The sequence below is a fragment of the Malaya genurostris genome, chromosome 3, assembly GCF_030247185.1.
Source record: "Malaya genurostris strain Urasoe2022 chromosome 3, Malgen_1.1, whole genome shotgun sequence".
Taxonomy (NCBI): Eukaryota; Metazoa; Arthropoda; class Insecta; order Diptera; family Culicidae; genus Malaya; species Malaya genurostris.
The window spans coordinates 188,123,601-188,138,410 of NC_080572.1; the positions used below are offsets into that span (position 1 = coordinate 188,123,601).

General features: G+C 34.7%; 1 protein-coding gene across 2 annotated transcripts in view; it reads right to left on the reverse strand.

Moving 5' to 3' along the window:
* LOC131438782 (neurocalcin homolog) overlaps nt 1-14,810 on the reverse strand; it is a 527,871-nt gene that overhangs the window by 30,468 nt on the left and 482,593 nt on the right. For both annotated transcript variants that reach the window (XM_058609044.1, XM_058609043.1), the window contains exon 2: nt 5,590-6,127. In XM_058609044.1, the coding sequence (XP_058465027.1) occupies nt 5,590-5,659 (70 nt within the window). In that variant the 5' untranslated portion in view covers nt 5,660-6,127. The remainder of the gene's footprint in view (nt 1-5,589; nt 6,128-14,810) is intronic.

Here is a 14,810-nt window from a genome sequence, read left to right on the forward strand (position 1 = left end):
TTTTTGTTTTGACCATTTTTTCTAATCTACTACCTGCTGACACTGCCAACAACAAATGAACGATTCAAGCCAAGCAATTGCAGAAAATCGACCAGATTATAGATAGACAGAAAAAGGTGACTTTACTCTACGACAATGCACCATCGTTCAAGTCAAAAGGAGTTAGCAACACGCTGGGAAGTGCTTAGCCGTGCGGCTTACTCACTAGATCTGGCTCCATCCGACTACCACCGCTTTGCCTTGTTGGGTAACGCACTTTTTGAGCGGGATTTTGATTCTTTTGGAAATTTGCGGAAATGGCTCGTGCAGTGCACAGTAGAGAAAAAAGGATAGGATAAAAAATGACACTTTATCTAATAATTTCACACAATTCTAAGTAAACATCTTTAAAGTCGCACGGAAAACCCTCAAATCAAAAAATTACGATCTCGCGATTTTTTATTTTTGTTGTTGTTTAATAATTAGTTTATTCAACCAATTTGCTATGTTCAATTTGCTATTTGATTTGCACGTATTGAAGTAGTTGAAAAATATGTTGTTTTCAATGCTGTCTATGTCAAAAACAGCACAAAGCAACCATTACTTTAGTTGAAATCCAAAAGCGTTTCCTAAACATTTTCATGCAAACGAAATTCGCTTATTATCACGGAACGACCGAAATTAGCTCTGCGCCTAATTCGCATTACTGTTTTTGTATTAGTTGATTTTAACAACAAAATTTCCAAAATAACTATAAAATTAGTTAAAATTGAGAGTTTACTTTGCTGAAAAAACACTCATTTTCAGAGAATGTGTTTAGTTGGCGAATATCCTGGACACAAACCTGCAATATTTCAATCCAACACGAAATTCTCATTGACAACTAATTTTGTTATTAAAATCAAAAAAATTGTTTTTATTTATATATCACCATCATTACTGAAGGACAGCACAAAGAGAACAGAAATGAAATGGGTTTTATAACCAAGTTTATTAGCCAAAAACTCATGAGAAGTGTCAAAGCAAAACAATCCATTAAAAAGCTAAGAAGGACAGTCTTATTGAAACTGCTTTCAAATTGTTTAGATGTTTTTCGCATGTGTTAGGACATATCCATATATAAATTTCTAAACCGATATGTAAAAATGACGTAAACTGTTAGTGGAAATTGCATTAGTTCAGAATTTGTGCGCATTTGAAGCGATTGTGCGTAATAATGTTTTTACGTGGAACAGTGAAGTGAGTTTCGAATGTTGCACACTAATTGTATATGTCAAGTGATGTTTTTTGTATCTTCCAACCTTCCGGGCTACGCCGTCCGGGGTACTACTTGTATTCGGTTTCTGTAGGGGTACTACTTGTATTGCGATTTAGTAGAAAAATTTGTAAAAAGAAGTTTATGTTTCGTTTATGTCTTTTTCTCCAAAACAACATCGTAATTATATCTGCCAATATATAAAAGACAACCGCGACTGAAATTTTTTTCAGTAGTAGTGCCATCTAGTGGCTAGTAGTCATCACGGTGTTAATGTTTTATTCGGTGACAGAACGCCATATAGCTGCAAATTGCAGAAACCAATTCAACCATTTACGTTGGTTGAAAACAACGTTTTATTTCTCTAATTCAACTAAAAAATTAGTTGAATGGATATGAAGTGTGCCCTAGCTAAGAAATGACAGCCCGTTTAATTGGTGAATTCAACTAAAAAAATATCCATTTCAACAAATATTTTATTATTATTAATGGAATGAGTATTAAAAAATCTAAATTAGCAAAAGTAAGATTTTGTTAGTTGTCTCAAAAAATAACTAACTAAAATCAGAAAATGAACTAATTTTCTCGCCAAAATGCTGATTTCGGTCTTTCCTTGTACGTTTGAATGATAGTAAATTAATGTTTATCATAACACTAGTTGTCAGAATATTAATGTGATGATAAATTATCTACATCTTTACTGCTATGATGTTGCAAGAAGAAACGATTGATATAAAAGTGCTATGCACAGAACTGATAGCCGTTAGAGATATTGCAATTAACAAAACGTGTTTAACCAAAACTAGAACCCAATTGTATGCGTTTGAATTTTGGCCTTAAAACCAACTTAATTCTCCATCGTGAAATGCATGTTAATGAATAAGCATCATGTTATCCTCAAGTCATGTACAAAAATTGTATGAACAAAGTGATTAAATTGAAAATGTTTAATATTCATTCATGAAATCTGTTGAAACTGTAAGTTGCAATGGCTCAAAACATAAAAATCAGTGCATTCGGTTCGACTTTTTGTTCGTAAGTAATATAGTGGTCACAATTAGAAAGTTTCGTTGACACTAGCACTACTAAAAGGCGGTATATTATTTATATTAAATATTACATATTTTTTTATATATCTTAACGTACCGAATTTCCATTTTAAAAATTGTAATATCTAAAACAACTAAAACCGATTTGTTTTTCAACTCACATAACTGTTAAATCAAAAACAAGGTCGGTTGTTGTAACTAAAATCTTTATTGAAATTGAAAGGTGTGTGTCTTGACTAACTGACAGCATCTTTTTTTCAACCAAAAATTTTGTTATTTCAACCATCGTTTCTGTTGATCGAAAAACAAAAATGACAAGTTAAAAAAAACAACAATCGATTGGTTGTACCAAATTTTAACCAATCAAATTCAGAAAAACAACTAATATTTTGGTTGTTTTACGATCGCGAGGAGTTCCGTGCGGTATTTCTTTTTTTACTGACTTTACTTCAAAGACTGACTGTAAAACTCTGAGGAAATGAATTCGACTAATCAAAATGTACTCTTGACATGTTCATAAGTTCTGTAAATGGATTTCTGTTAATCAGAAAGACCGCAAATAACTATACACTGAAGTCTTTTTTATGCGAATTTACGTACCGCATAAAAAAAACGCATAAAAAAAAACCGCATAACTCTGAAAATTCGCATAAAAAAAAACCGCATAACTCTGAAAATTCGCATAAAAAAAAACCGCATAACTCTGAAACTTCGCATAAAAAAAGACCGCAGAAGGGCAAACCGCATAACTCTGAAAATTCGCATAAAAAAAAACCGCATAACTCTGAAACTTCGCATAAAAAAAAACCGCATAACTCTGAAAATTCGCATAAAAAAAGTCGCGTAAAAAAAACCGCATAAAAAAAGACCGCATAAAAAAAGACCTCAGTGTATTGTGGTTTACCCCAAATCTTCTTCTTCCCTAAATATACAGAAAAAAAAGTTCTATAGATCGGTGTTTGGGCCAATTATGGCTAACCACGACAGATCCAGGTCTCCAAAAATTAGTTAACTGATAGTTTCTTTGATCACATGAATCATGCAATATCGTTTTACCGAAATTTTCTCATTGACAACTAATTCTGATTAACAACCCAGAAGCAGATGAAAATACGACCTATCAATATTGGTCCAAATTACACAGAATGCTTCAGTGATCTAAATACAGACACGGAACGACCGAAATTAACTCTGCGCCTAATTCGCATTACTGTTTTTGAATTAGTTGATTTTAACAACAAAATTTCCAAAATAACTATGAAATTAGTTTAAATTAAGAATTTACTATGCTGAAAAAAAACTCTTATTTTTAGAGAATGTGTTTAGTTGGCGAATATCCTGGACTCAAACCAGCAATATTTCAATCCAACACGAAGTTCTCATTGACAACTAATTTTGTTATTAAAATCAGAAAATTTGTTTCTATTTATCTATCACCAACATTGCTGAAGGACAGCACAAAGAAAACAAAAATGAAATTGGTTTTATAAGCCAAAAATTCATGAGAAGTGTCAAAGCAAAACAATCCATTATAAAGCTAAAAACGACAGTCTTGTTGAAACTGTTTGCAAATTGTTTAGATGTTTTTCGCATGTGTTACGATATATGCATATATATAAATTTCTAAACCGATCTGTAAAAATGACCTACACTCTTAGTGGAAAGTGTATTTATTCAGAATTTGTGCGCATTCGAAGCGATTGTGCGTAATAATGTTTTTACGCGGAACAGTGAAGTGAGTTTCGAATGCTGCACTCAAATTGTATATGTCAAGTGATGCTACGCCGTCCGATGTACTACTTGTATTCGGTTTCTGTTTTCCGAGTGCTCAAAGTTTTTAGTGAGAAATTTGGCGAAGTCGAAGAAAACAGCGATTCAGTTAAAAAAATTTCAACAAGAAGTTTATGTTTCGTTTATTTCTTTTTCTCCAATACAACATCGTATCTATACCTGCCAATATAGAAAAGACAACCGCGACTGATTTTTTTCTGTGGTAGTGTGTCATCTAGTGGCTAGTAGTTATTACCGTATTAACGTTTTTTTTTGGTGACAGTGCGCCATGTAGCTGCAAATTGCAGCAGCCAATTCAACCATTCATGTTGGTTGAAAACAACGTTTTATTTCTCTCATTCAACTAAAAAATTAGTTGAATGGAAATGAAGTGTGCCTTAACTAAGAAATGACAGCACGTTTAATTGGTGATTTCAACTAAAAAATAGGCATTTTAACAAATATTTTATTATTATTAAGGGAATGAGAATTAAAAATCTATATTAGCAAAAGTAAAATCAGAAAATTAATTAATATTTTCGCCAAAATGCTGATTTCGGTCTTTCCGTGCACAGTAGGGATGACAGTACTAACCCATTTAACCCGTTTTACCCCAATTTATTTCATAATTTGAATCTTCTGTTAAACTTCCATTTGTATTCCAAAGAGAGTCTGGTTGCGCTAATTTAAAATTGATTGATACTACGTAGAAGTAAAAAAAGTGAGCTGCCTGTGTTAAGATGTATCATGCCTCCGAAAAAACGTTGCATTTTTGGTCCATTTTCCCCCCCTGTGGTTCAACATCAAAGGCAGTCCATTCTTCTGGCAAGGTTGTCAGAATGATGACAAAAAATGAAGAAAGCGATGAAAAATATTTCGAATGCAATAATAGAAAAAAAAATGACTCTCACTCTCGGTTCCGAGAATATAACTATATAAGTGGCTTAACCGACAGAACGCACTTTTACAGCTTTACCGTGGTAATCTTATGGCATAGTATGAATCACAGTTTTTTTTTCAAAAAGCATAAATTTCTCGAAGATGTCTGCATAGATTTTAAAAATCTCAGACGCATATAAAAGCAGCTATCAGGTTATTAAAACGGGCCACCATGTACAATACAACAAACTATTAGTTTTGTACGAATTGAGAGACCAATTCGACACAAAAATTGGTTTTTGATAAGGGTGAACGAATTTTTTCAATGGACTTTCATAGAATCGTAGTAATTCTGTAAAAGTATAACAAATCCACTCTGTGAAAAAATACATACTTAACAATGACTTCGTTTTAAGAAATAGTTGTTTCCTCAAATTGAAGAAGCAATGAATTTGCTAACATCTTTCTCGAGATATTCAAACTTGATATACAAAACATTATTTCTGAGTTACAAAAATTTGAATGAAGTGCTTGTAACAAAACAGCCGCTCTTCTTTGCAATTAATCTTGAGTAGATTTAAAATTAGGACCAGAATTTATCCAAAATAATAAGACCTGAAATCAGATTTCGTTGTTTCAACATATCCATACACTCACCTGAAAATTCTGTGTTCTGCTTCAGATCCTCCAGTACCTCCGGTTTCAGTTTGCTGTTCTGCTTTCCCATTGTGGTTAATGGGTCGACCCTTGTGTGTTGTGTGTGTGTGTGAGTGCCGGTTGTTAACCCTAGTAAGGACAATTTAACCTATAAACGCTCCTAGTCGATGGTTATTGCTACGTGTTATCGGTTAAACTATTGACAATCGACGACGCTGCGGTTTTCGTGAGCAATGTTAATAAATGAGAAACCCACAATGTGTTGTTTTATTTTTTTTTTGTTTTCTTCACAGCGGTTTATCGCCTGCTTCAGGGATGTCTTAATTAAACCCGCACAATAATACTTCTGCTTGACGACTCCACCACAGCCAGCCACCAGTTCGCAGCCGGTGTGCTGCGTTAGTTGCTTTCTCTGCCAGCCAGGCCAGGCGTTACGCGGAACCGTAACTGGCTACACTTGATAGTAGTTTTAAGGAACTCGGCTACCGGGCTGCCCGCCAACTTTTTCCTTGACGATGATCCAATCTATTCTAGCAGTCTACGAAAAGGAAAAAAAAAGGAAAACGGGATGAGAAAACAGAAAGCCAATTTCATTTCAAATGCTCGGATTTAATCGAATTCCCAGGTGTGCACTGCACTTGCATTTGGATGTGCACCGGAAGGCTGGATTCAAGACACTGCACTTAAACCGAATGATGATTCTCGAGACTGAGTGCTTCGTTTAGCTGCTTCAAGCTAGGCGAGAGAAGGTTAGATATAAGCAAGTTTCATCATTGTTTCAACAAAAAAAAAAGAGAGCAATTAGAAATAAACTTTTTCCTCAAATTGGTCTAGCGCTTATTTGCTGAAATGTTGCAAATGGATGAAGAATTATATTCCTTTGGGGCCGCAGCCGCAGTCGCCGTTTGACATTCCATAGAAGAAATGAGTTTGTTAGACAATTTAGATTAGCATCTATTGCTATTCAAGGAGCACTTTTGCAGACATCATCGCACTTCACATTCTACAGAATAAAAGAAAAGTAGCTGAAATAGTATTAAACCCAGCTGAAGTGTCCTCACTGGTAGTGCTGATTGATGTGTGCCAGTCTTTTCCTACCCCAGATCTAAGGAGAAGTTTTATTTTCAATTTAATTTGAAATTTCGGAGACAATATTGGAACTGAAACGATGCACGCTGGAAGACGAACAAAGAGTACATAAAAACTTTCCAGAAGTGTCAGCGCACAGTGCACAGTGGACTGAAACTGGAAATAAAGATAGCCAAAAGTCAGTGCTGTCTTTTTCGTAATGCTCAAGAGCTTAGGTGTCTTGAGAAACGTTTCTCAGGATTACATAACGTTTCGGTAGGAGATGACACCTTAATTTCGAATAAAATAAATATTTTTATTCAAAGAAAGAAGGAATTTGCTTTGATTATTATAGAAATGCAAATTGGGATTATTTTTTTCAAAAGTCCTAATTTATGTGCAAAATTAATTTTTCGAGATTTACTGAAAAACAGGTTTTCGAATTTCTATTCACAGAATCTATTTTCATCAATCAATAAGATCTCGTTTTGAAGAAGTCAGAATCACGATGCAGGCAGGAATGTATGATACCGGTGTTTGATTTTTGTTGAATACGGTGCTGAGGTAAAGACTGGAAGATAAAAGATAAAAATGTCTCAGCTTGACCACACAAAAAATACGAAATTTTCGAAACAGATTGTGGAACTCTTCGAATCCGTCGGTCTGACTGTTTAATGGCCCCTGAAAACTTGCTGCAACTTCGACAGTCTTCCGATTCCAGTTCCGGTCTCAGTTATTTAAAATGTCCAATATGAAACTTCATCGACTTCTCGTGAAATATTAATGAGAAAGGAATGTACGTACTAGTGAGCTTTATAAAACGATTTGCAATTATCAACATTCATAACCTTGTAATACCGGAACCGGAAGTCAGATCCGGTTGAAATTCAGGAGTTATGTGAAGAATCATAAGACCATAATCAATCGCTGAGAGAAGTGAGTTCGTTCAATTTTAGAATTTGAGACCACTATTTTCGGTGCTTCCGGAACCGGAGACCGGTGACTGGTATAGCCGAAATGGATACGAATGACCGTCAACTGACAAGGTCTATCGATTCGATCTGATTTGAATCCCCAGCAATCCTTTTTTTCACTGCTCTGTATAACTGCTTGAAATGTTCAACTCTCTTTATCCCGTAACTCCGGATCCGGAAGCCGGATCGAATTGAAATTTAGGAATTGTCTATGGGATCATTCGATTTTTCATTTGAATCTAATTTTGTGAAAATCGGTTCAGCCAAAGTTAGTGCGAAAACATTTCATGTACTCGACGAACTGAGTCGAATGGTATATGGTATATGGTCGGTACAAATGTTGGTTTTCACAACGATTTCATAATATTTATATATAAGAAAGACAAGAAAGCTACACTACATTTGTTGGCCCGATGTATATTTTTGTATTTAGTTAATGAAAGTGTCAAAATTTCGAAAGAAAAATTAAAATGAATAATAACATTTTCGACGTCATCAAACATACGACATCAAATACACTAAGGTCTTTTTTATGCGAAATTTCAGAGTTATGCGGTTTTTTTATGCGAAGTTTCAGAGTTATGCGGTTTTTTATGCGGTACGTAAACTCGCATAAATAAAGACTTCAGTGTATACATCTTCGGAAAAATTATCTAGAGAGGCGCAGAGAAATTCCAAAACCAGTTTCGCCTTTCTCATATAGAAAGGATATGCAATCACTGTGAAAATCCGACTTTTGAACCGAGCACCGGAGAGCCGTGTATCATATACCATTCGACTCAGTTCGTCGAGTACGCAAAATGTCTGTGTGTGTATGTTCGTATGTGTGTATGTAACGTTTATTTTGTACTAACTTTTCTCGGAGATGGCAAGACCAATTTTCACAAACTTAAATGAAATTAAATGAAAGGTCTTGTGGTCCCATACAAAATTCCTGAATATTATTTAGATCCGATTTCCGGATCCGGTATTATGAAATAAAATGTGCAAAAATTGTGAAAATAAATGCACCAACTTTTTTCGAAGACGCTTTAACCGATTTTTACAAACTTAGATTCAAATGAAAGCTCTTATGGTTCCATACAAAACTCTTGAGGTTTGTTTCGATCTGACTTCCGGTTTCGGAGTCATGGGGTAAAATGTGCAAAAAAATCATAATATGTAAATTAATATTTCTCAGAGATGGCGTGACCGATTTTCACAAACTTAGATTCAAATGACTGGTCTCATATTCCTTCACGAAACTTCTGAATTCCATCTGTATGTGACTGCCGGTTCCGGAATTATAAGGTGATTAGTGCAAAAATTACAGTTTAAAATTACTTACTCACTATTCTCAGAGATGGCGTGGCCGATTTTAGCAAAGTTTGATGGAAATGAATAATCTTAGTAAACTTCTAAATTTCATTTGGATCCGATTTTCGGTTCCGGAATTATAGGGTAAAGTGTGTAAAAACTTTTATACCATCACTTAGAGGGGCAAAACAAAAAGCGAAGAAAAAATTTTAAACTAACCTCAAAACTACTTCATTCGATAGTCATTATCGGTAGACGGCTAAACAAACTGATTTCGGCTATCCTGGTTCCCAGTCACTTAGGTTTCAATGGAAGGTCCTGTGGTCTTGTAAGGAATTCCTGAATTTCATCCGGAACCGAAATCTGGTTCCGGCTGTATAGGGTAAAGGGTGTTAAAAATTGTATACCATGATTTAAAGAGGCGAAAACGTGAAAAAATGCTAAATCGGTAGTCATTATCAGTAAACGGTCAACTAAACCGATTCTAGTTAATATTTCAAGAATCGGAAAAAAATTGTTTTGAAGAATACCACAGCATTCTATATGATAGTTTGTTTGATATGAGAAAGGCATCATTACACCACTAGGTGGATTGAAACAGCTTTTTTTTCTATAGAAATTATGTATCCCGAAAAATTGGTACTGTACATAGATTATGATTTCTGAAATGTATTTTTTGTATTTCAATAAGAACTAATTTCTCAAAAAAAAAATATTACTCGAAATTAGTATTACCCCCTTAACAAAAATTAAAATTTCCTAAAAATTAAAAGAAACTTTTCTAAAGATATTTGAGTTCTTTGACGACACTGAAAAGCAGTATAGATTTTCAACCATATTTTACTTTTCTCATATAGAATAAATAAGTAATCAGTATAAATCGTTTAATAAGATTTGACCCAGTGTCATGAACAGAGTGATGAGCGACATAGTTCGAAAAAATCTTGTGATTTTACATCTTATACGATGCACATAAATGCACGGAACCACTCGCGATCCCATTTCAACCAGAATATTAGTTGATTTTCTGAGTTCGATTGGTTAAAATTTGGTACAACTAATCGATTGTTGTTTTAACTAAACTGTCATTTTTGTTTTTCGATTAGCAGAAACGATGGTTGAAACAACTAATTTAACTGTTTGAAAAAAAAGTGCTGTCAATTAGTGAGGACACATACCTTTCAATTTCAACAATTATTTTAGTTGAAATAGCTGGTGTTGTTATTGAAACAAAATTCTGTTAGTTGAAAAATAAATCGGTTTTATTTGTTTTAGACATTGCAAATAGTTGAATCAATTCGAACAATATTGATTTTCGAAAATTTTAGTCAATTTATATGAGCTTGGGTGCATCAACCGCTGGGAATTGGAATTTTGTGACGGCAATTCAAACGCGCCATTCAATCGCAGCGCGTTCTGTGTGTTTGAAACCCTTCGCTCCTGTTACTTTCATAAATTAAGTTCATGTCAAAAAGCGTTTTATTGCTAATGCATGAACATCATCATCGGTATCAAACAGCTGGAAGTAAAACAGTCTGCTGGAAGTAAATCAATGATCGAATTTGAAGCATAAAATTTTGGCGCATACCTGAAAGATTACGAGATGGTCATTCATTAACATTTTCTAATTTGTCACCAAATCTTTTTCATCTTAAACAAGGTTAACTTTATCACAACACCTCTGTTAGATAAACACTTGTTATGGAATCATAAATTTTTCAAATCAAATGAACACAATTTCACCAAACGCTTTAACCATCGATGTTGTTTTCATTGACATTTTGAAGCGATGCGAACAGATTTCAACTAAAAAACTTGTTTATTTTGCATTGCAATTATTGTTCTGCTTTCAACTGTCTCCGGCATTTGACAGCATTCAAAACAACATATTTTTCAACTAGTTGAATATATGCAAATCAAAAACCATATTGGTTGAATCAAAAATAAATTAGTTAAATCAACTATCGCAAAAATCAAAAACTGGGATATCGCAATTTTATGATCGAAGGGTTCTCCGTGTGGAGCGTCGTATTTCATACAAACTTATCTTCAAGAACATATAAAACTGTGTGATTTGAAAACTACATGGCTTGAACTCGAATGAAATAAAAAAACAGAAGATCGAGAGCAACAGCGGGACTTGAACCGAGAAACATTAGATCACAAAGTAAATCGATTCATCGACTGAACCACAGAAGCACATATCTGCTTGCTGAATAATTGATACATATAAATATATACAGCAGCACTTGGTAGCCAAGTGCATGTAAAATTCTGTGCGAGTGGAATATTGCATCATTTGAAACATTAAGTAGTTGTGGATTGTATCGTTTGTAGAATTCTGTCACCTATAAAATTCATAATTTTTTTCTGTGGAATTTTCGATTTCAATCTCCCGTGTTTTTCCCGGTTTGCAAGATAAAAATTTCCGGTTTTTTTTATAATAGGCCCAAATCGCCTACGGTAATTCGTTTGCAAACACGTTTGTTCAATGAACGAAACCCTCAAAAGAATTTTCATGCGCTGATTGTGATAGAAACCATAGATTCAATTATTGACAATGTCATGTCCGACAAAAAAAATCTCTCTCAGGAGTGCAGGGACAGTCTATTTCGTTGTTTATATAGCTGTGCGACGGTGGGATCGGTGGGATTGATTGTCGAAATCCTAAAGTACCTGTTAGTCAATATACGATTGGTACATCCGTCATGTCACCCAATTTTTAATATGCGACATGTTTACAATTTCAGTACGTTGATGAGCAAATGAATCAAATGAGATTTGCAAAAACGCACAAAGTATCGATATATTTTTTTCTTAATAGCATCTTTCGTGCAATAACCAAACAAAGGATCAGAAGAGTTCTTCATATTGAACTCTTCGCTGATTTCTGACCAGTTTTATTTCCAAATAGCCCAACTAGTTTATCATCTATGACAAATCCATCTACAATTGATCTGGAACTAGCAGATTAATGTAACTTTTGTGAATGAACTGATTGCTCAAACAGACTATGATTCTAATCATTTTCCAATAATATTCAGGATTTCAAATAAAGTAATGATTAATTCAATTAGTTCTATATTTTACCACCTTAGAAATAATCGTCTTAGATACAAATCTCTTATCGAAAACAATGTGAATCCGGAAATTGTTTTGGGAAATTCGGCTAATAGATTGTTTAAATCATTACATGATTGAAGTTAGGAATCTCGCAAATCCAAAAGCTCAAACTTCAATTCAATTTTCCTTTCATCAACTGCTCATTCGTTATCATCAATATTTTGTGGTCCTACTATGGAATCCATAGTGGAGCAAATTCAAACGAAAATTAAACATAGATTCACTGAGCAAATCAAACCATATCCTAAACAAATTCGACCGTTCTTTTCAGCTCACAAAGAAGAAAATTGGATACTTTCTGCAAACGATGGATAATGTCAAAAGTCGACAATTTTTTTTTCAATTTTGTGAATCCTGTTGAAATCAATACCTCACACAAATATGAGTAAAACACAAATAATGTCTCAAAATGACATTACTGAAACAAATTAGGATGAAATTGTTAGCAAAGTTAAAGAAAAGTTCTGATGCTTTCTGATTGATTTAAAACTGCAGTTAAACCCTTACAAAAAATAGCGGGACGAGATTTGAGGTGTTGGCCCAATTTCCAATGGATTGTTCAACATAGAACCTGTATGGGACAATAAGTTGTTTCGACACTTTTTTCGACAACTTCTCACTCAAACGAAAAATTGGGTATTGCCTCCAGTTCGTCAAGGTTGAGCAAGCGGACGGATCACGAATTGAAGAGACTGCTGGGTTTGGTAAGTTCAATAATAATGTTTCGGTCTCATTTAGGCTTCAAGACCCCGCATCTGTTTATCTAGCAGAGTTAGCAGCAGTTCATTATAGCTTGAGATAGTCTGAGTGCAATAGAAGCCATTCGCTCAAAAGCCGCTGGCAAAAATGAACCGTTTTTCTTGGGTAAAATGAAACAGTATCTGAACGACGTATTGAATAACAATTATCAAATCACAATAGTTTGGGTCCCGGCTCATTGCTCCATTCCAGGCAATAAAAGAGCCGATATTTTAGCCAAACGTGGTGCTATTGAGGGTGAAATTCTTGAGAGACCGATTGCTTTCAACGAATTCTATAGCGCGTCCCGCCAAAGAACACTTGCCAACTGGCAAGCTTCTTGGGGTAAAGATGATCTGGATCGGTGGATGCATTTGATTATTCCTAAAATATCGACAAAGGCATGGTTTAGGGGACTGGATGCAAGTAGGGACTTCATTCGTGTGATGTCCAGACTCATGTCCAATCACTACACGTTAGATGCACATCTCCTTCGAATTGGACTTTCCGTGACTAATCATTGTGCTTGTGGCGAAGGTTATCGCGATATTGATCATGCGTTTGGACATGCGTGGAGTATCGTGATGTCAGATCTTAACTAATAAATTCCTTGCGTACCCAAGGTAGACTATGCATTGTCCCAGTTCGCGACAATTTTGCTTGTCGTGACCTTTCTTACATGAAACTTCTTTATCATTTCATTAAGTCCATTGGAGTTTCAATTTAAATTTTGTTTTCTGTTAGACTTCTTTCTCTTCCATGAGTGAATAAAAGTGATGAAGTGATACAAACAAACCTGAAATAGTTATAAGACATGTACAAAATAAATGTATTTTATTTAAGGTAATTTGTAATAGTAAATCGCTTGATAAAAACAGTATTTAGAATAACTAATGAATACCAACATACTAATATGATATTCGAGAAGTATTAGGTTTAAAGTACTATGTATTTGCACAAACTTAGGTTCAAATGACCAGCTTGATATCACATACGGAATGCCTGAATTTCGTCCGGATACGACTCCCGGTTTCTGAATTACATGACGATGTGTGTTTTAGCTTTAAGGTCTGAGGATAGAGGGTCGCGTGTTGAGTTTTAAATCGACCGCGTGGCTCGCCTAATTCCTTCTGTACATCGTATTTCTATTGTACTCTCTCGTATATGAGCAAACTATACCGGGTTGCCAGCATACATTTTATTATTTTGATGAGAAGTTTTATCACATTAATCTATCGTATGGGTTGGACATTACATGAAGTCCAATGAACAATGAAAAAATATTCAACTTTCACAAAGATTGAATGTCTGTGTGTTTGGCAGTCTTGTCGAGCCAATTTTACTTCTCTCTCCTTTTTCAGAATGCTATCGGTAAACCAAAGCTAAAAAAATGGCGGATGCATTGAAACTGACTTTGTTTCACAGAAAATTATGTTTATCGCGATAACATATATGTTTTTATGTACTAATCGCATCTAAACTAAATTATCTAGACTTTGTCACGGTAGATTTATGATACAAGCCTTCAAAGCCGAGATATTCGATGAACAAGTAGAGGTATGCATTTCCGAGCGTTCCAATTTTCAGCAGTTCTTCAGTCAGAAAAAAATACAACACGACCGCTAAACTCAATGAATCATTCTGAAAATTTCACAGAATATTCTCAACTAAATTTCGAAGACATTGTCAGGTGGGTTTTTCTATATTCTGCACCGTTTCCAAGAAAATTTTATTTGAAACGGGAAAATAGCAAAAAACCTACCACTTTACGGTACTGTCCTCAGCCCTTAAAGTCTTCGTTTAGAGCGACGATTACTTTAAATTGGTCGTACAATTCCTCTAAATTTGTAGGTCATGTTAGTTGCTGGACATACGAATCGACTTCAGCATTACCGGTTCCTGGTTGTTCGTTCAGAAAGTACCGGAAATAGTTGGCAAAAGCTCACAAAAGAAACTAACTTCATTTTCTCTAAGATGCCTGAACCAATTTCACGTCAAAGTGAATGGTATTGTTGCGCTACA